The 20,253-nt window shown below is 40.6% G+C and overlaps 1 protein-coding gene across 4 annotated transcripts in view; it reads right to left on the bottom strand.

Annotated features, from left to right (window-relative positions):
* GRIK4 (glutamate ionotropic receptor kainate type subunit 4) overlaps positions 1-20,253 on the bottom strand; it is a 616,708-nt gene that overhangs the window by 297,409 nt on the left and 299,046 nt on the right. For 3 of the 4 annotated variants that reach the window (XM_073656651.1, XM_073656650.1, XM_073656652.1), the window contains one exon: positions 2,792-2,925. The exons of the other annotated variant lie outside the window; for it this stretch is intronic. In XM_073656651.1, the coding sequence (XP_073512752.1) occupies positions 2,792-2,873 (82 nt within the window). In that variant the 5' untranslated portion in view covers positions 2,874-2,925. The remainder of the gene's footprint in view (positions 1-2,791; positions 2,926-20,253) is intronic. 4 annotated transcript variants of the gene reach the window in all.

The following is a 20,253-nucleotide window of genomic DNA, read 5'->3' as shown; positions in this document are numbered from 1 at the left end:
AAGCAGTGCACTGTTACTTTTGGGGGACACAAAAGTCATGTATGCAAAGGGGGTAGAATTATTATCATGTATGGCCCCATAGCTGTAGAGTTTGCTTAGGGCTGGGTAAAAGTAAGGAAAGTACTGAAATTGTGATGATGAGCCAAAGATTTTTGAGTGTTACATTTTGCATAAACAAGTACAATTTGTAATGATGCTCTGTGCTGGATAGAGAACAGGGAAAATCAATGAGTGCTAGAGATGAGCTGATCAGCCAAAATTGGAATTTGCCTGTTCACGTTATTCTCCGTGAATTGAGTGTCCCTTATTATGGTCTGCGGTCTTTACAGATTCCAAAGCATAATAAACATAATATGTAAAAAATAAGAAAAGATACTTATACTTACCTCACCGCTCACCTCTCCGGCCTCTCTGCTCCTCATTGTTACCCTTGCTAAATTCACACGAAAACTAATGACAAAACATTTTTATGTTGACAAACGCAGATTTTTGTAATATTCAAGTAGAATTTAATTCCACTCTAATATATTCTCTCATCTCTGATGAGTACGACCAAAGGGAGTCACTGGATTTATCTGTACATATTTAAACATATATAATATACAGAACATGTGTGTACTCCCACTATGTGGTCACTGTGTGGTTGTAATATTGGTCTTGGTACAGTGTTTTACATTAATGATTAGTATGGTGGTATTATTTAGTCATTGTGTGGTGGTAATATACGGTCATGGTGTGGCAGTATAGTTTGATTTTATATAGCAGTATTGGTGGTAGTAGATTGGGTTTTGTATGGTGGTAAATGTTGTATTTGTTATTTGTATAGGAGTATTATTTGCTAACTGTAAGACTGTATTATCGGTATATATTTTGTATTATCCTCTTGTTTTAGGGTGGAGGAACATATATCTTTACAGATACAAGCAGAGCCACAATAATACAGTTGAGCTCAAAGTTTAGATACCCCGGCAGAATTTTTCCTTTCTTGGCCTTGTTTCTGATAACAAAAAAACTTTTTCTCCACTCATGGTTATTGGTTGGGTGAAGCAATTTATTGTCAAACTACTGTGTTTTCTCTTTTTAAATCTTAATGAGAACCAAAAACATCTAAATGACCTTGATCAAAAGTTCACATACCCCAGTTTTTAATACCGTGTATTGCCCCCTCTAACATCAATGACAGCTTGAAGTCTTTTGTGGTAGTTGTGGATGAGGTTCTTTATTTTCTCAGATGGTAAAGCTGCCCATTCTTCTTGGCAAAAAGCCTCCAGTTCTTGTAAATTCCTGAGCTGTCTAGCATGAACTGCCCGCTTAAGATCTCCTCAGAGTGGCTCAATGATATTGAGGTCATGAGACTAAGATGGCCACTCCAGAACCTTCACTTTGTTCTGCTGTAGCCAATGACAGGTCAACTTGGCCTTGTGTTTTGGATCGTTGTCATGTTGGAACGTCCAAGTACATCCCATGCGCAGCTTCCAGGCTGATGAGTGCAAATTTGCCTCCAGTATTTGCTGATAATGTGCTGCATTCATCTTTCCTTCAATTTTTACTAAGTTTCCTGTGCCTTTGTAGCTCACACACCCCCAAAACATCAGCGATCCACCTCCTTGCTTTACTGTAGGAATGGTGTTCCTTTTCATGGGCCTTGTTGACCTCTCTCCAAATGTAACGTTTATGGTTGTGGCCAAAAAGTTCAATTTTGGTCTCATCACTCCAAATTACCTTGTTCGAGAAGTTTTGAGGCTTGTCTCTGTGCTGCTTGGCATATTGTAGGTGAGATACTTTGTGGCATTTGCACAGTAATGCCTTTCTTCTGGCGACTCGACCATGCAGCCCCTTATTGTGCATCTTGAAACAGCCACACCGCTAGTTTTCAGAGAGTCCTGAATTTCAGCTGACGTTATTTGTGGGTTTTTGTTTGCATCCTGAACAATTTTCCTGGTAGTTGTGGCCAAAATTTTTGTTGGTCTACCTGACCAGGGTTTGGTTTTTACAGTATTTGTTAATCCCAGTTTAAACGCTGCTGACTGGCATTATCAATTCCCTGGATATTTTTTTGTATCCCTTTTCTGTGTTATACTGTTCAACTACCTTTTCCCGTAGATCCATTGACAATTCTTTTGCTTTCTCCATGACTCACAATCCAGAAACGTCAGTCTGGATCCCAGAAACTCCCTCAGCTTTTATGCACACAGACTGATTACAACAAAACAGGTCACAAAATTTGCCCTGGGGCCCCAAAAACACTAGTTACGCTTCTGGGTGAGATATTCCGCAAACAGTATATCAACATCAGGAGCATGATGGTGGCTGAAAGGCTGGCATCACTGCCCGGCAAAACTGTAATTCTTGGGTTCGAACATGACTAAGGAGCTTGTGCGGAGCTTGTATGTTCTTTATATATTTGCATGCATTTCCTTTCTATCTCTACCTCCCACACACTAAAAACATACTGAAAGAATGTCAATTAACCTATCAAATTGGCCATTGAGCATGTGAGAAATGGAGAAATGCGATGGTGAGCCCCATTAGGGATAAGGACTGATCTGAATGATGATAATCTCTGTACAGCACTGCTGAATATGTTGGAGCCATATAAGCAACATAAATAAATAGTAGACTGCATGTGAGACTGGCATACAGAGGCATTTCTACTACAAACAGTATGTTCGTAAGTGAAAAATCATACTACATTGGAATAAAATTTATATCTTATACTATTATTGGAAATATGACGTACCCACCATCATGTTTGAAATACTATGGAGCAACCAAGGATCAGTAAACTTACCAATTCGAACAGAATGGGGGCTACCAGTGGTCTTCATCAGCAACAACAGGAGAAGCACCAGAGGCGCCAAGACACGGAGCATTTTACACAAATCGTCATGAAGCCCTTTGGTAATCCGGGCATTCCATAAAACTCTGTAAACAAGAAAGGACAAATGATATACACTGCGGTATTTCAGATTTATGGCCAAGATGAAAAAGAAAATTCCTTATTTTCTAGCACTAAAATCTATGAAACAAAAGAGGCAGAGCACAAAAAGCAAGGTCATGAAACAGATGCAGATTGAGCATGAAGATGCAGAAGTGCTGGGCGCATTATAACATTTTTGGAGGATATGGAAAGGAAAAACCTGAAATTCCTTACTTTATTTATTCTTTTTCCAAAGACAATTAGACCAAACGCATTATACGTGTGGTTTCTGAGTTGTAAAAAGTCAAGGTGTCAGCTGCTATTTCATTCTATAGGGAATTGGATGAAAAGATTTGCTACAAAAAGTCATCATCAGTTTTCAAAAGAAAAGAAGGAACATTTACTAAGCTAAGATTATTGTCACAAAATGCCTCCAAAACTGGAGGACATAAAGGACGCAACTTTAATTATGCAGTTTACGCGCTTTATGTGTTTACCATTACATGTCTGAAAAATCTGGCAAATTTATAAAAGAGATCCACAACATATTTTAGACAGAAGTACAGTGGGGCAGGTAGCATACAAAAAAGATGTGTCTAGCCTGCCTAGCAAGCTGCGACAAACTCATCACGCTGTGTGTGCCATTCTGACCAAATTGGTGCAATTTGCACCATTTTCTCTAACTACTAAATTGATGCATCCTATAAAAGTATTGATAAATCTGCCCCTGTTGTACCTTTGGTTTTTCCTTAGACTTCAGAACATTACATAAATAAATACTAAGGTAGTAATCATAGGAAAGCCAAAGTTTAAACTGTTCACATTGTTCACAGATGAATGTAGATGTTTCTGAAGGATTTCAGGGCCGGAGATTTGTGAGTCACGATCATAGAGCCGGATGTTTTATGTGACTTTCTATCAGTAGATTTGTTAAAGGGAATGTATCATCAGAAAATAACCTATTATTTAAACTGAGCATTTGCGTAAAATGTACTCCATTTGTTTTCAATTTTTTTTTACAAATTTCTGGTTTTTGAACAATTCAAAGTCTGTTAAGAGAACCTGTTACTTTAAATAGATATGTATTTTCTTTATCAGTGGTGCCCTATTCTCCTAAATCTGGTATTACTTTGTTTTGTTCTTGTACCTCTCTATACATAAAATATAGCCTTTTTTCCCTGTATATAACTGTAATATTTTAGTTAACTGGGTGTGGTCCTGAAGAAGACTCCTGTAGAAATGGTTAATGCCCGTGCCCATTTAATTTGACTAAAACACTAGATTTATAAACAGGGAAAATTCTATTAAAATTCAACGCACTTGAACACAAAACTAATTTTTGCATAAAGTTTAGCATTGTTAGTCTGAACACAGCCTTGCCCTTGCAACCCATTGATTTGAATAAAAATTGTATGACAGAAACAAAATGGGCATATACCCTGTTGTAAGTAACTAAATAGTAACAGTGAATATAAATAACATGGGGTACTCAGTAAACACTGTTTTTGGTTAAAAAAAAAGTATAAAAACCATCCCACCGCGACAAGGTGTATTCCAATTGGGACGGTCCTATCCTCAGGTATTTAAACCTCACCTAGTGTCAGACGACCTCAATGGGGGCAGAGCAGGATCGGGGTCCGACTGGTCAGACACCTGCCCATGGGAAGTTGTATAAATAAAATACTTAGCTCAAATGACTTTTACACTTTTTTGATCAAAACAGAATTTACTAAGTCACCTATGTTATTTACATGTACTGTTACTATTTACTTACTTACTCACAGCAGGGTATACGCTCATTTTGTTTCTATCTTAGGTATTGCCTGTTAAATGGCCACAGTGTGAACATGCTCCTATACGTTGCATGTATACCAACTCATGTTCCGTCTCATTTCTTTGGTTTTGCTGTAGTTTCTTGTACTTTGTACAAACAGAGATGTGGCTCACCCTTTTTGAGCTGGGGATTTCATTTAAATAGCTTTCCATGGCTAAGTGTCTGATCAGAAGGGGCCCAGTCCTTCTCTGCCCCCTTCTACATTGAGGATGTCTGACTTAGGCTGCGTGCCCACTATGCATTTTTCAAGCGTTTTTGCCAGGGAATTTCCGCAGCGAAAACGCTTAAAAAATGCTTGGTAATAAGTGCCCCATGGTCCCCAATGATAATACGCATGTGCTGTGCACATGCTGCGGAAATTTCCGCTGCGGATTATCATTGCGGAAAAATCCGCAGCATGTCCATTATTTTTGTGGAAACGCGGCGTAACTGCCGCCATTGACTTGCATTGAATCACATAATATCCGCATGACTACATGTGCACATGCGGATATTAAGCGTTTCAATGTGCGGATGGTACCCGGGTTTGGAGAAGAGGAGACTCTCATCCAGACCCGGGTACCATAGGACCTGTAAAAAAAAAGAATTTAAAATAAAAAAAAAAATGTTATACTCACCTTCTGATGGCCCGCGGTCTTCTCTCTGGTGCGTCATGGCTCCCCGGTGGCTCGTGATGGTGTAAAAGGACCTTCCATGACGTCATTTAGTCATGTGACGGGTCACGCGACCCCTGACGTTAGCGGAAATGCATGTGAAGAACGCTTGGCAAACGCGTCTACCTGGCAGGAAAAATGCATGTAATATCCACATGCGTTTTTCCTGCCAGGGAGATGCAGAAAAATCAGCAGCATTTCTGCATCGTGGGCACTTAGCCTTTAGGTGAGATTTTAATGCTAGAGGATAGGACCATCCCGATTGGGGCACACCTTGTCATGGTGGGATGGTTTTAGACTTTTTGATCAAAAACAGTGTTTACTATGTATTCTATGTTATTTATATGTACTATCACTATTTACTTATTTATAGCAGGGTATATGCTCATTTTGTTTCTATTTTAGGTTTTGTCTGTTAAATGGCCACATGGTGAACATGCTCATATATGTTGCATGTATACCAACTTATAATAATAACTCATGCTCCGGCTCATTTTTTTGGTTTTGCTAAAAATTGTGTAATGCCTAATTTCCCCTGTAGGGGCACTGAAAGGAAATTGAACATTTACTGCCGGGTTTCCTCAAACAGTGCAGTATGGAATTAGAAGGATTTAATAAGAATTACCTTCCACTGGATTATCTACTTTATTTAACTTTAACAGTGTAGATAAAGATATTTCTTAACACACAACATGTGATGATCATTATGAAACTGCTGCTTCTGCATACCCTCTGCATACCTGAAATAGTTCTCTAAAGCCTTTGAGAAGAAAAGAACAGAGCAGACTATATGATAGCAATGATTACATATTTCTCCAAATGCAGTGGCAGAAAAAGGCAATGAAGACAAAAGCACCTTAATGGTGCAGATCACAATGGTAATGAACATGCTTAGAATTGAGATCAATGTACTCTTCTCTAGTAATGAGCGGGAGCAGATGCGCATCTAAAATCAACAATATAACTTAAAATGCCTTTTAGAAAATTGGCAGCATAACGCGCAGGAATATGCCAGAGTAAACCAAACTGAAGTCCTCTTATGATCACTAAGTAGCCCGGTGCAGTATTACAGCCATGACTGTCAATCACTGAAAGGTTTCAGGCGACCATTGTTACGGAATTTCTGTGATGCCCCATTTACATGTATCTGGGTAGAAAATAGTAAAATAGGGTAATAAAGGACAAAGGAGTCATATTTATAGTACTGATCTAAGAACGTCGCAAAGTTATGAAAAGATAATTAAAGTTCTAAAAAAGAACATTTCGTCGGTTTCCTTATTTTCCAGAGGTGATAAAATGATACTTAGCAGTACATAATCTATGGCATGCGATTCATTCTAAAGCTTTGGGGGTTGTTAAAACTTACAAATGGAAAAATCATAAACTGTTACTGCTGCTGAAATCACAAAAGAGAATGTACATTTCTGTGTGCAATGGAACAACATGGACACGAACATACAGCTGCAGCCCGCGCCATGCTAACCGCCACCGCAGCTATTGGCGTGGAGAAGTCGTTTCTTATCTTTGTATGTAGAGCTGCACAAAACATCTGTATAATAGCTCCATTCAACCGAAAGATTGCCTGATGGAGGTGTTATATGGTGTACATAGACTATTAACGGGATCTACTGTCTAATTATTATTATTATTTATTATTATAGCGCCATTTATTCCATGGCGCTTTACATGTGAAAAGGATATACATAGCAAAAACAATTACAAAAATCTTGAACAATACAAGTCAGCGAAAGGTCCAGGAGGAACGAGGACTCTGCCAGCGAGGGCTCACAATCTACAACGGATGGGTGAGGATACAGTAGGTGAGGGTAGGGCATGTCGTGCAGCAGTATGGTGGAGCAATGGTTACTGCAAGTTGTAGGCTTGTCGGAAGAGGTGCGTCTACAGGTTCCTTTTCAAGGTTTCCACGGCAGGTGAGAGTCTGATATGTTGGGGTAGAGAGCTCCAGAGTAGGGGGGATACGCGGGAGAAATCTTGTATGTGATTGTGGGAAGAGGGAATTAGAAGGAAGTAGAGAAGGAGATCTTGTGAGGATCGGAGGTTGTATGCAGGTAAGTACCAGGAGACTAGGTCACAGATGTATGGGGATGACAGGTTGTGGATGGCTTTGTATGCCAGGGTTAGGGTCTTGAACTTGAACCTCTGGGCAATGGGGAGCCAGTGCAGGGATTGATAGATTTCTTCTAATATAGAAGAAATGGGATGGCAAGCACCAATAAAGCAAGGAGATGAAGACTGCATCAAAACTATGACCATTTAGTGATGGCCTACGCTTCTTCTGGGGCCAATAAGGCAAAACATTTATTATGTTCATCAAGTGCAAAACACAGACAAAGGTGGTGCAGACCACACCAAGGTTACGACTGTTTCACCCTGGCCTGTGCTTTTTCTGGGGCAAACAGTCGTAGCTGTAACATCCCTGGCGGCGTGCTGGCATGGCTTACCACCTCCCACCATGCAAAACCGCCGTCTTACCTATCAATCCAGGCTGCACACTTTGCTCCAGTACCTACTGTGTCTCTTGTCTGATTGCTTAGGGTGGCGGCGTGGCTACTGCCTGATTCTTATAGTTACTGTGTGCGCACTCCTAATGCCTCCCCAGCCTATTGATGTGAGTCACTGGATACTTAAACTCCCTCCACCCTGTAGGGGGTGCCTGAGCAACACTTTCATTCAGCGTGTTCTGTGCAACTGAGTTGCCAGGTCCTGTCCTGTATCTTGTCTGTTCCGCCACCCTGGGGGCTGAGTTCCCAGGCTCGTTCCTGTATCTTGTTCCTGGTTCAGTTCCTGTCTGAACAGTGTCCTAGCCCGTTACCTGTTTGTCTCTATGTCCAAACCTTCCCTTTTCCTGCAGTGTCTGAACCTGCTCCTAACTCCAACTCGCTGTCTCTGTACTTCTGTTTGTGAGTTTTGTGTCCACTCGCTACTTCATTGTAAGTACCTTGTGTGTATCTGGTTCTGCTTGTCCCGTTTCCCTGCCTCCGTATCTACCTCCTGTGTTCTAACTATCTTATTGTATTGTCCTGTCTGTTCCATGTGAACAGAGCCCTGTCCTGTCTGCCTGCACTTTCTGCTCTGTTCTGCTCTGCTTGTTCACCGCACTTGCGGGTTTTGTTCCGCTCTGCTCTGCTTGTTCACCGCACCTGAGGTTCCGCTCTGCTTGTTCACAACACCTGCGGTTCCGCTCTGCTTGTTCACCGCACCTGCGGTTCCGCTCTGCTCTGCTTGTTCACCGCACCTGCGGTTCCGCTCTGCTCCGCTTGTTCACTGCACCTGCGGTTCCGCTCTGCTCTGCTTGTTCACCGCACCTGCGGTTCCGCTCTGCTCTGCTAGTTCACCGCACCTGCAGTTTTGCTCCGCTCTGCTTGTTCACTGCACCTGCGGTTTTGCTCCACTCTGCTTGTTCACCGCACCTGCGGTTTCACTCCGCTCTGATTGTTCACCGCACCTGCGGTTTCGCTCCGCTCTGCTTGTTCACCGCACCTGCGGTTTTGCTCTGCTCTGCTTGTTCACCGCACCGGCGGTTTCGCTCTGCTCTGTTTGTTCACCGCACCGGCGGTTTCGCTCTGCTCTGCTTGTTCACCGCATTGGCGGTCTCACTCTGCTCTGCTTGTTCACCGCATTGGCGGTTTCGCTCTGCTCTGCTGTCCACCGCACCTGCGGCTCTGTTCCTGTGTCCCAGTCTGTACTGGTCCCTATCCAGCCTGCGTTCCTACCTGCCAGTGCCCGCCTGTCTGCATGCCAGCTGTGCCTACCAGTGCCCACCTGTCTGCATGCCAGCCGTGCCTGCCAGTGCCCACCTGTCTGCATACCAGCCGTGCCTGCCAATACCCACCTGTCTTCATACCAGCCGTGCCTGCCAGTACCCACCTGTCTGTATGCCAGCCTAACCTGCCTGTTCCTGCATTCCCCGGTGTGGGTCAACAGCTGTGACCGGGGTCTGACCTGGAGTAGCACCTGGTCCCTCTGCTCGGTTCCTCCCTGGTTCACGGAGTCGACTGAGCCGCCGTGTGACCTTGGTCGGACCGAGTTGATACTTAGTTACGCCCCTCCAGGCACTCCTCGGTTCATGGTCCAGTGGGATCACTAACCACGCTCACGCCAGTTAGTCCGGGCGTGAGCGTAACAGTAGCCTTACTGTAGTGTGGTCTGCATCTCACCCGTCTGTGTTTTGCACTTTATAAAGGTAGTTAATGATTTTTCTTACTGGTGAGTGCCTTCCCATTTCTTCTATATTGGACTATTCTATATTTATCTGCATCTATGGGAATCGAGCACCACCTTTTTAAGCAACATAGTTAGCGGGTCGTTATCTGGAATCCAGTTGTGCGGTTGCGTCAACCCAGCTTCTTTTCAATGGACCTACTGTGCCTGCTTACGCCTCCAATGCCATTATTTATGCAAAATCTGCCTGTAAAAATATTGTGCCATGTTTCATTGCACCTCATATTATCTATGCTTCTACTTGAAGCTATGTCTTTAGTAAAGGGGTACAAAGAATTCTTATGACTCCCTAGGTAATAAGGATATAAATGACTTGTCAGGCTCAGATTAGATTTTGGGTATTAACATTCATTATTAATGTAAGCATTGGCATATTTTCCCCCAATGTACTTAGAAGGCATATGTGGAGCTACATTATGACTTTTGATGATCTTAGGGATTGTACACCATGTTGGAGATGTACTGGAGATTAGTCAGAAAGGCGGGTCCCTGGTGGCTTCTCCACGCCCGCTGCCAATGACTAATAGGTCTCTCCCTGCATGTGTGTATAGAGAGAGACCTGTCAGTCATTGGCAGAATGCAGGGAGAAGCCAACTGGACCAATCTGCAAGGATGACAAGTCAAAAAGGCTTCTTTTAAAGAATGTTTTCTCTGAAATGCCCCAGTATTTCAGAGTCAAACATACATGACTGAATTCATACAGCTCGTGGATCAGGCAACATATATCCATTCTCAGTTCCCCTTTAAACCCATAGATATAGCACTTGGATCATTTATCTGGTGCTTGATACTTCAGCTCGTGTGATGGACACATCTCATCTCCTTCATTGTTCTTCTTACCCTTCCATGCATAGTGACCTCTGCACATGGCACCAAGCATGCTCACAAGAGTCTCCCATTAAATTCAATAGATTATTTTCTGGACAGGTATGGTGCTATTTCCGAAAAAAAACAAACCTTCAATATACAGTATTTTCCAATTTTTAAACCAGATGAATTTACCCATAATCTTGCAAAGAAAAACCAGGATACAACTGCACAATCACAAATCAACAGCAGATTAGAAGAAAGAGTATCATTGAATGTTTCATGGAAAGTTTGGAAATAATACTAATATAAGGGAGACTGTTTAATGACGTAAGAATATTAGTAGTCGGATTTGTTTTTATATTGCGGTTACAGGCGCATGCAGGTTGCAGACATTTAGGATGGTGAAGGACAATACTGCACTTATCTCATCTTGATGGTAAAACATAATTCCATATCTGTATACGGTGTACCTTGCAATCTTTTTCTGCTCAATGCCTTTTTCTTCATTCTCAACAGATGTGGGTTACTGTGCAAACAAAACAATCTACCGCAGCCACTTAAACATGTACAAATAAATGATGTTTACTGTGGTGTAACAGGTCACATACTGTTCTTGTCCTCCAAACCTCTCGTGTCATTTTTTTTTTCGGATTCGTTTGTTTGACCTGTAACAGCTGCTGTAAAATCACAGACCTACAGAACCGTGGACAGCTCCCAACTGATACATGGCTTGAAGCTTATAACATCCAGTAATTGATCAAGTTTAATGGGAAAAAATCAGCAAGCGTGGCATGGTTTATCAGATGCACACCAGGGAATTTATTGTAGTGTACCACGGTAGTTTCTGTGTCTGTGCTTACTGAAACGTGGCCAATTTCTTTACTGTTAAACTAAAATTATACCTTTCACTGTTTTAATAGTCTTGGTAAACATTTCCTTTTTTTACAGAAGGCGCTTTCTGACATTCTGCTAACACAATCCAAGAACATATTTTTCACATTCCGCAAGATTATAATAGAAGATTTGTCTGACTGGTCACATCTTACATTAGACGTGATGGAAGTAAAGCAACATTAACTGAAGCTATGCCTTTATTAGCTGGAAAATATAAAATCTAGCTTTATGTTTCAAAAACGTCCTTATTACTTTTTTTTTTGCTATTTTTGCTGTTTTCAAGGTACATACCTTGAAGCTGTTGATAATTGATTTTTTTCTTATTTGAAGTCCAAGTCAAAGAGGTTTTTCAGATGATATGACTGAAGCTACCCACTAATACTTTGGACAGTAGTGAAGGTTAATTTACACCATTTTTGCTGACTGCTGGTGCCTATTCATGATACAAGTGTAGAGATGCTGACTGTAGACAGATCTGTAGAAAGACTGATCTGTCGAGATTTAATGCAGTGCTGGGTGCAGTCCTTGGATTGTAGTTTTTGCCAAATGGCAGATCTCCATTCCATCAATAGAAGCCCAATCAATGCACAGATTGATCGGTAATTTGCACATTTTTACTTATGGGGTTCCCATCCAAAACAACAACCTTCATAGGCCAACCTTGAGTCATTCAGAAAATGGCCACCTGAGATCCTTAAGGCATGGCTACACTTCGGATTAGGTTCATGTAAATGGACAGCAGAGTGCAGTCTATGGCAAAAACATTTCAAGGAAACTAAAAAATAAAAAAATAATTATGGCTTCCACTATGGCTGTGGTGCTTAGGGGAACATCGCCTAAAGCTGAATAACTGGAAAATAAAAATTCAACCCAAAAAGTTACGATCCATAGAATTTTGGGGTAACATTTGATGTATATTTATGACACTGTAGAAGCTGAGTTAGTGCAAGGTGCCATAAATATACATCATGGTGATGGTGTACACTAACATTCAAAAGTTTGGGGTCATTTAGAAATGTCATTATTTTTGAAAGAAAAGCACATTTTTTTTCAATGAAGCTAACATTAAATGAATCAGAAATACACGCTATACATTGTTAATGTGGGAAATGACTATTCTAGCTGCAAATGTCTTGTTTTTATTGCAATATCTACATAGGTGTATAGAGGCCCATTTCCAACAACTACCACTCCAGTGTTTTAATGGTACATTGTGTTTGCTAACTGTGTAAGAAGGCTAATGGATGTTTAGAAAACCCTAGAAAACCCTTGCACACGTATGTTGGCCAAGCTGAAAAGGGTTTGGCTGATTTGAGAAGCTAAAAAATTGACCTTCCTTTGAGCTAGTTGAGAATGTGGAACATTACATTTGTTTGTTCTATGAAACTCTCAAAATGGCCAGAAAAAGAGAACTTTCATGTGAAACTCAACAGTCTATTCTTGTTCTTAGAAATGAAGGCCATTCCATGCGAGAACTTGCCAAGAAACTGAAGATTTCCTACAACGGTGTGTACTACTCCCTTCAGAGGAGAGCACAAACAGGCTCTAACCAGAGTAGAAAGAGAAGTGGGAGGCCCCGCTGCACAACTGAGCAACAAGACAAGTACATTAGAGTCTCTAGTTTGAGAAATCGATGCCTCACAGCTCCTCAACTGGCAGCTTCATTAAATAGTACACGCAAAACGCCAGTGTCAATGTCTACAGTGAAGAGGCGACTCCGGGATGCTGGCCTTCAGGGCAGAGAAAAAGCCATATCTGAGACTGGCTAATAAAAGGAAAAGATTAATATGGGCAAAAGAATACAGACATTGGACAGAGGAAGATTGGAAAAAAGTTTTATGGACAGACGAATCAAAGTTTGAGGTGTTTGGATCACACAGAAGAGCATTTGTGATTGAAAAGATGCTGGAAGAGTGCCTGACGCCATCTGTCAAGCATGGTGGAGGTAATGTGATGGTCTGGGGTTGCTTTGGTACTGGTAAAGTGGGAGATTTGCACAAGGTAAATGGGATTTTGAATAAGGAAGGCTATCACTCCATTTTGCAACGCCATGCCATACCCTGTGAACAGCACTTGATTGGAGCCAATTTCATCCTACAACAGGACAATGACCCAAAGCACACCTCCAAATTATGCATGAACTATTTAGGGAAGAAGCAGGCAGTTTGTATTCTATCTGTAATGGAGTGGCCCAGTCACCAGATCTCAACCCCACTGAGCTGTTGTGGGAGCAGCTTGACCGTATTTTACGCAAAAAGTGCCCATCAAGCCAATCCAACTTGTGGGAAGGGCTTCAGGAAGCATGGGGGGAAATTTCTCAAGATTACCTCAGCAAATTAACAGCTAGAATGCCAAAGGTCTGCAATGCTGTAATTGCTGCAAAGGGAGCATTCTTTGACAAAAGCAAAGTTTGAAGGACAAAATTATTCTTTCAAATAAAAATCATTATTTTTAACCTTTTCAATGTCTGGACTATATTTTCTATTCATTTTGCAACTCATTTGATAAATAAAAGCATGAGTTTTCATGGAAAACACAAAATTGCCTGGGTCACCCAAAACTTTTGAACGGTAGTGTAGGTACAGAAGATACACCCATGATATAGTATGTAAATATGCTCCAACTTGTGAACAAGTTTGGTACTTTATCTAGAAGACAGCAGTCATATATTCTTATGGTCAAAAGCCCATATAAAGGGGTATTCCCAAGTTGTCTCTTTAGCAGCTCAGAGCTATACAGTCTCCTTGTAGCTTCCTTAATTCCTGTTGTCTGGCAGGCAGGGCACTCCTCCTTGAGTGAGAAGTGGGCACTCCTCCAGTGAGAAGCTGAGCTGTAGTATTGGTAGAACCATAAAGCTCAGCACATGTTCTGCCCTCAGTGGTTTGTTCTGGAGTCTACACTGCTCTCACTATTTATACATTTACATATAGAGATAACAAGGCATTTGAACAAGCACACGGCTCAGGACAGCGAGAGCTGAGAGACGTGATTAGGAGATCTGCTCTTGGACAAAACTGATGGTGGGGGCTGGTGATTTTGTAAAATTTATAACAGCAGCTTGTCAGCAACTGAGAGGGAGCGGAGAAAAGTTGGCAATTAACTGCTCTATATAAATTAATGGGCTGAAGACAGGGGGCTGGTATGTTAGGAGTTAACTCCTCTCCAAGAATGTAACTACTGAACACCCTTAGCCAGGGTAAGGCAAGCATTGGTGGCTGAACTCTATGGAAACCAGCTGTACACTATGAAAGATAAAAAGTCTCATAACAGGAGTATGACAGGAAATAGCAAGTCAAATGTAAAGTTCCTTATTTGAATGCTGTCTGACTAATTAAAGCAAGTTAATAACTTGAAAATACTCCTTTAACGGAGGGGGGAAACAGTTTACGTAATTAAAGAGTGGTTACAGTTTCATAAAGTAATGGCATATTGAAATGTTATGCCATTACTCAATGAGTGCATAAAGTACCCCCCCACACTGATTCTGAGAATGAAAGGGGCACAGAGCTGTGTGCCCTTTGACTTTTTTTTCCTATAGAGTGGTGCTACTGACCACCTGACTGTACGGAGAACTGTTGCATTCAGCCCCATTCACTTAAATAGAGATAACCTCCAGTTCTGTGCATAGCAAAATGGTCAAAAGCCGTTGAGCAGTGGATAAATTAAGTATTAGACCCCTACCAATTTAACATCAATGGCTTATCTTAAAGAAATTGCTTCTGTGTTACTAAATCCTGTGTCACAAGTGTCTAGTAGAAAGGCATCTGTTATAGATAGGTTTTGTTTGTTAGTCCAACTAGACCCCAAAAATATATATTTTTATTATATTTGTACAGCACACCTGTAATTACTTTAAAAATCCATGTCAGAATATAATTCCATATGAAAGTTTAACTCAATCTCCACCCATAAAACTTGATTGACAGCTCCTCAGTGTCCTCCTCTCTGCTGCTGAGATTCCACACTGCACAGTACAAGCTGCAGCTGTCAGTCAGACTGGGTGGGTGGAAACTAGAATACACTTGTATTTATGACTTCTCTCCCTTCCCGCTATAGCTGGACTCATACTTCTCATCTTAATATCAGTATTACAAATTATGACATGGATTTTCAAAGTAAAACACCAGTCTCATCAGGTCTAAAATATTGAGTTAAACATTTATGTAGTTTGTGTTGTGAAATCTTGGGAAAGGCTTAAATATTACAGACCAGGTAGCAGGAAATGTAACTGACATTTCAGGTTAAGTTTTCAGATTTTCAGATTAAGTTATACATGAGTTATAACTCTACTTGTTTTTGGAATTGAATGGTTTGCATCCTGCATTTTGCAGCAGTATTTCCCTATGCAGGTTCTAGCCAATAGAAGCGGCAGCAGTTTTTCTATTTTTCTATGTGTCTCTGTCTCCCTTTGGCTTTCCTCCTCCCCTCCACATACCCTATAAAAATGAGTTGTAATTTGACCCCTCAGTGAAATGAGAGTTAAAGACAGATTTGAGCAATTTTTGAGAGAGAATGATCAGTGCAGAAGACGGGGAGGAGAAATGACTGATAAGTGAAGAAAGGCTTATTTCTCAAGTAAGATATATTGAAAAGTTTATTATTTTCACTTGTACTATCATTTATTAAAAAAAAAACAGTTACTCTTGAATCAAAATGGTAGGGAATTTTTAAGAAGGACAATTTACAATCTTAATTAACCTTGCTTTTAGAAAGTAAATGTACAATAAAAGTAATCAGTGTTAGGGCTTTGCTCATATGAGTACTATCCGTGGTTTTCACAGTCTAATTGTTTAATAGTATGGGCGTAACTAATAGGCTGTAAGCCGGATACTGTGCACTACCCTAGTGTGAACAGCGCCCTATACAAGCCTTTTTGTGTGCAATTCTAATACTAAGCAGTCACCCCCTCCATGAAATGGTAGGTTGTGAGTGGTTGTCTCATCAGTATTTTGTACCTGTGTATCTGCCATCTTTATGGGGGTCTGCTGCACCCTGGTAGTGCATTTGGCTTTGAAGATCTGGGCAGGTAAACACTGCTGCCCTTTTTTGCTGTGTTTTTTCGTTGTTTTCACAGGTAGCGCTCTGGCCTATGATATTCTATGGGGCAGTGCACATGTCCGATTTTGATCCAAGTGTTGGATCAAAATCAGCAATGCAAGTCTATGAAAAATAAAAAACTAGGAGAGGAACAATCAGAGGAAAAGTATAATAGAAACACGTCACCACTTCAGCATTTATCATCCACTCCTGGTTTAGGCTTACAAATACTGATGGAGAATACTGACCAAATACTGAACGTGTGAACGTGGCCTTACTAACTGAATGATTACTAAGGATAAATGGTAAATCTTTATAGTCTGCCTGCACAGACAGGTTGTGGTGTAGGTATACGGCTCTCCTCCAGAAAATCAGCACTCACATATAAGCTGCAAAGATATCTGAAATATATTTATAGCAATCCATTATTTGTTGAGTGATATTTCAGTGAATACTATGACTTCTGAAACAATGACATTGTAATAGAGTAAGTGGATAGAGTCACAGAAAAAGTCAGCGCTGGCAAAGCACCATCACACCACCTCAGGTCGTGCTTTGTCAGCGCTTCCTTTTCCTATTAATTTATACCCCTACTCTATTACAATCCGATTGTCTGGGGAAGGTCATTGTGTTACCCGATACGTCACATAACAATTGATGGAGTGTTATAAATCAATTTCAAATGTCTTTGCAGCATATCTATACACCAATGTGGATTTCTTTGTGAAAGTGATGATTTTTTATGTCTAAGCATAGAAAAAAGAACAATTACAAATACTGCCACCTGCACAGTGGTAGAGAACAGCAGTGGGGCAGCCATGAATAGATCTGTATCTACAGGGGCTGCAGCAGTCCTCCACACTCAACAGGTCTGTACTATATCTAGTTATTGAGCCTAAACAGATGGTTCTGTCTCAAACCTCTCATGTCTTAAAATGCCTGCTGCGTGAATGATTTGTGCCTTCCAAGTACTGTTGATCCTAACAGTATCACCAGCCTGTTAATCAGCTGTAAAATGATAAAATAGCATTGAAGATGTAACCAATATTTCAACTAAATCTGTCTATAAGACACTAAAATAACACTGAAACCTAGGTGACGTGTCATAATTATCAAGATGTCACACTGTCACATCACATCCAATGGGGTCTCATCATGACCCATTAGCTAACACACGAGTGACACAACTGTCATAAAAAATACAAGTCTTTTGGATTCTTAATCACAATTCACACCCAATATCATAGACCACACTTTAAGTCACATGGAACTATTGTTTTTCCTCAACACCAAATTGTATCTTTGCAATTGGCGTGGATTTCAGAATCCTTTTACAAAGCAGCTTATATCTCCTAATTCCATTTCATGTGTCACAACAAAAGAAATTGACTACTTTGAAAGGCTGAACTCGATGCGCATGTAACAAGCCATTTCCTCGTGACAATGTGGTACAACAACATGCAATGAGTGACCCTCCTATCGTCACTGTAAACAGCTACTGATGACCCCTTTATCACTCACTCTATCGGGAACACATATCACCGCCAAAACTATAATATAATCCAAAATAATTAAGTATGATATTTACAAATGTGCCTATACCATCACATCATACCTCACTTGTTGATACCTTTACAAGTACCTCATTATTGCAAATATAATTATTTAGCCACGAACCTCCAGGGGTGAAAAATATAACCTGTGGACAATTCATAAAAGTCTGAAAAAAATTATTAGGATTCGACCAATCTTTTACAAAAAATGCTTTAAATACATTTCCTCTTTAGCTTAAACTATAATACCCCCTGATAAAGCCTCTGAGATGGCGAAACTCTTTTGATTATTGTACCTACGCTTATCTTTTCCAGAAATATTTGGTTTGCTTACTTATTTTCTTTTAATCCTTACTAAGGTTTGATGCTATAGTATTGTTGCTTATCTTTAAATTTTGACCTCGTCATATCTTATCTCTCATCTGCTTCCTATTGATCTTTGTTTTCCTGGATACAGATTATCGGTATTACGTGGGTAGCCCCTTTGTTTGCCATTTTGCCTATTTTATAACAATGACATATAATCTGTTTGTTTTATTTTTAGATCGCCTTCACACCTATAATGGTTGCTGTTAATTGACAACCTCCTGTACTTATCTGTACCCATGTATTCTGGCTTTACATGAGCTATTTTAGCACCTCGTGATGTGGTCTGTACAGTGTAGTTACCTCTTTTTATTCTATTTGATTATCTCCTTAGCTAGTGAGCCATGGGCACTCACGTAGGACCCTCTCCGGCTTCCATACATAGTCTCTAAGCTTCAGCCTTACTATGGTAATCAGCCTGGTCCCAAGTTACAGCGTACCTGTCATTTCAAGAACCTTTTCACTATAAGCTGTCATGTATGTCTGCTTATGTGTGCGGATACAGAACTCCGTACAAACACTGCACGTGGGCTTCATATATAATGTCAATGTATACCAAGTGTGTATAAAGCAGGAGATTGCATAATTAGTGGATGAGAAATTCTAACGCCCATTCAGCTTTTGGCTGCTGCCGGGGAAATGTATTACATGTCAATTATTTAGATGGCTTCCTACTTTCACCAGGATCTAATTAATTAATAGCTTTTCTTCCTGGGTGGATAGTGAGAAAGCTGTCAACATCTGATGTGCAGGAAAAATTAATACATTCAGCTCACAACCCAGAAATATTGAGTTTGCAAAGTGGAAGTGGGGACAAGTTTTAATCATTTTGTTAACAATACACTATTCCGGCATATTGGTCTGTTGGAGGATATATATAAATTATGTGGTCAGCCCATTAGAAATAGAGCTTTTGCTTTATAGGTTAATGCATTTTTATCATAATTTTGTTATTGGTCCCTTACTTCTAAATGATGCACAAAAATAATTAAAGTAATGAAACAGAAGTGTGTAATACTGTATTTAATCCTCTAGATGTCACTGATGTACAATGCCTTGGTTATCACGTGGATTCCAAATTCTGCACCCACTGAAATCGATGTACCCCTACATACGCTGATACACAATGAAACAAAAGTAGTGGAATTTTCATGGGTTCAGAGGGAAAAAGGATTAAATGACGCATCACATACCATTACGCCCAGGTATTCTCCAATAGAAGCTTTTCTGCTTGGAGATTATTTGGACCCAGGAAAGGGCATAGATTTTTGATTGGTTTGCTGAAAGAAACATGTGTGAAACAAACCAATGTATGTGCTAGACCTCTGATATCACAAAGCACCCCCCTTTTACTCTGATGACAGCTTGTCACCCCCTTGGCATTTTTTCTAACACCTTCATCAAGTCATCACCTGGACTGGCTTCCAACATCCTTGAAGGAGTTTCCATATGCACTGTTGACCACTTGTTGGCTGATTCGCCTTCCCTCTGCTTCCAAGTTAACCCAAATCATCTTAACTGGTTTGAGGTCGGGTGATTGTGGAGGCCATGTCATCTGATAAAGCCTTCATTCCTCTACTTCTTGGTCACATAGCTGTTACAAAGCCTGGAGGTGTTTTTGGTCATTGTCCTGTTGCAATACAAATGATTGTACCACTAAGTACAAACCAGATGGCATGTCATTGAGGAACGTTGAGGTAGCCATGCTGGATAAGCGGAGTAAATCACCAACATTGTCACCAGCAAAACAACCCCAAACCAAAACACCTTGCCCTCCATGCTTCATGCTGAGCACCACATATGTAGGGACCACCCAGTCACATTTTCTGCATCTCACAAAGTCATGATGGTTGGTACAAAAAATCTCACATTTTGACTCAACAGTACAAATTTCTTCTAATCTAATGTCCAGTTCTTGCGTTGTTAGCAAAAACAAGTCTCTTC

The sequence above is a fragment of the Phyllobates terribilis genome, unplaced genomic scaffold (genome assembly GCF_046119375.1).
Source record: "Phyllobates terribilis strain yellow unplaced genomic scaffold, ASM4611937v1 Scaffold_12__6_contigs__length_324123572, whole genome shotgun sequence".
Classification (NCBI taxonomy): domain Eukaryota; kingdom Metazoa; phylum Chordata; class Amphibia; order Anura; family Dendrobatidae; genus Phyllobates; species Phyllobates terribilis.
The sequence above is the reverse complement of the archived record's forward strand: the minus strand, read 5'-3'. Positions and strand labels throughout refer to the sequence as shown.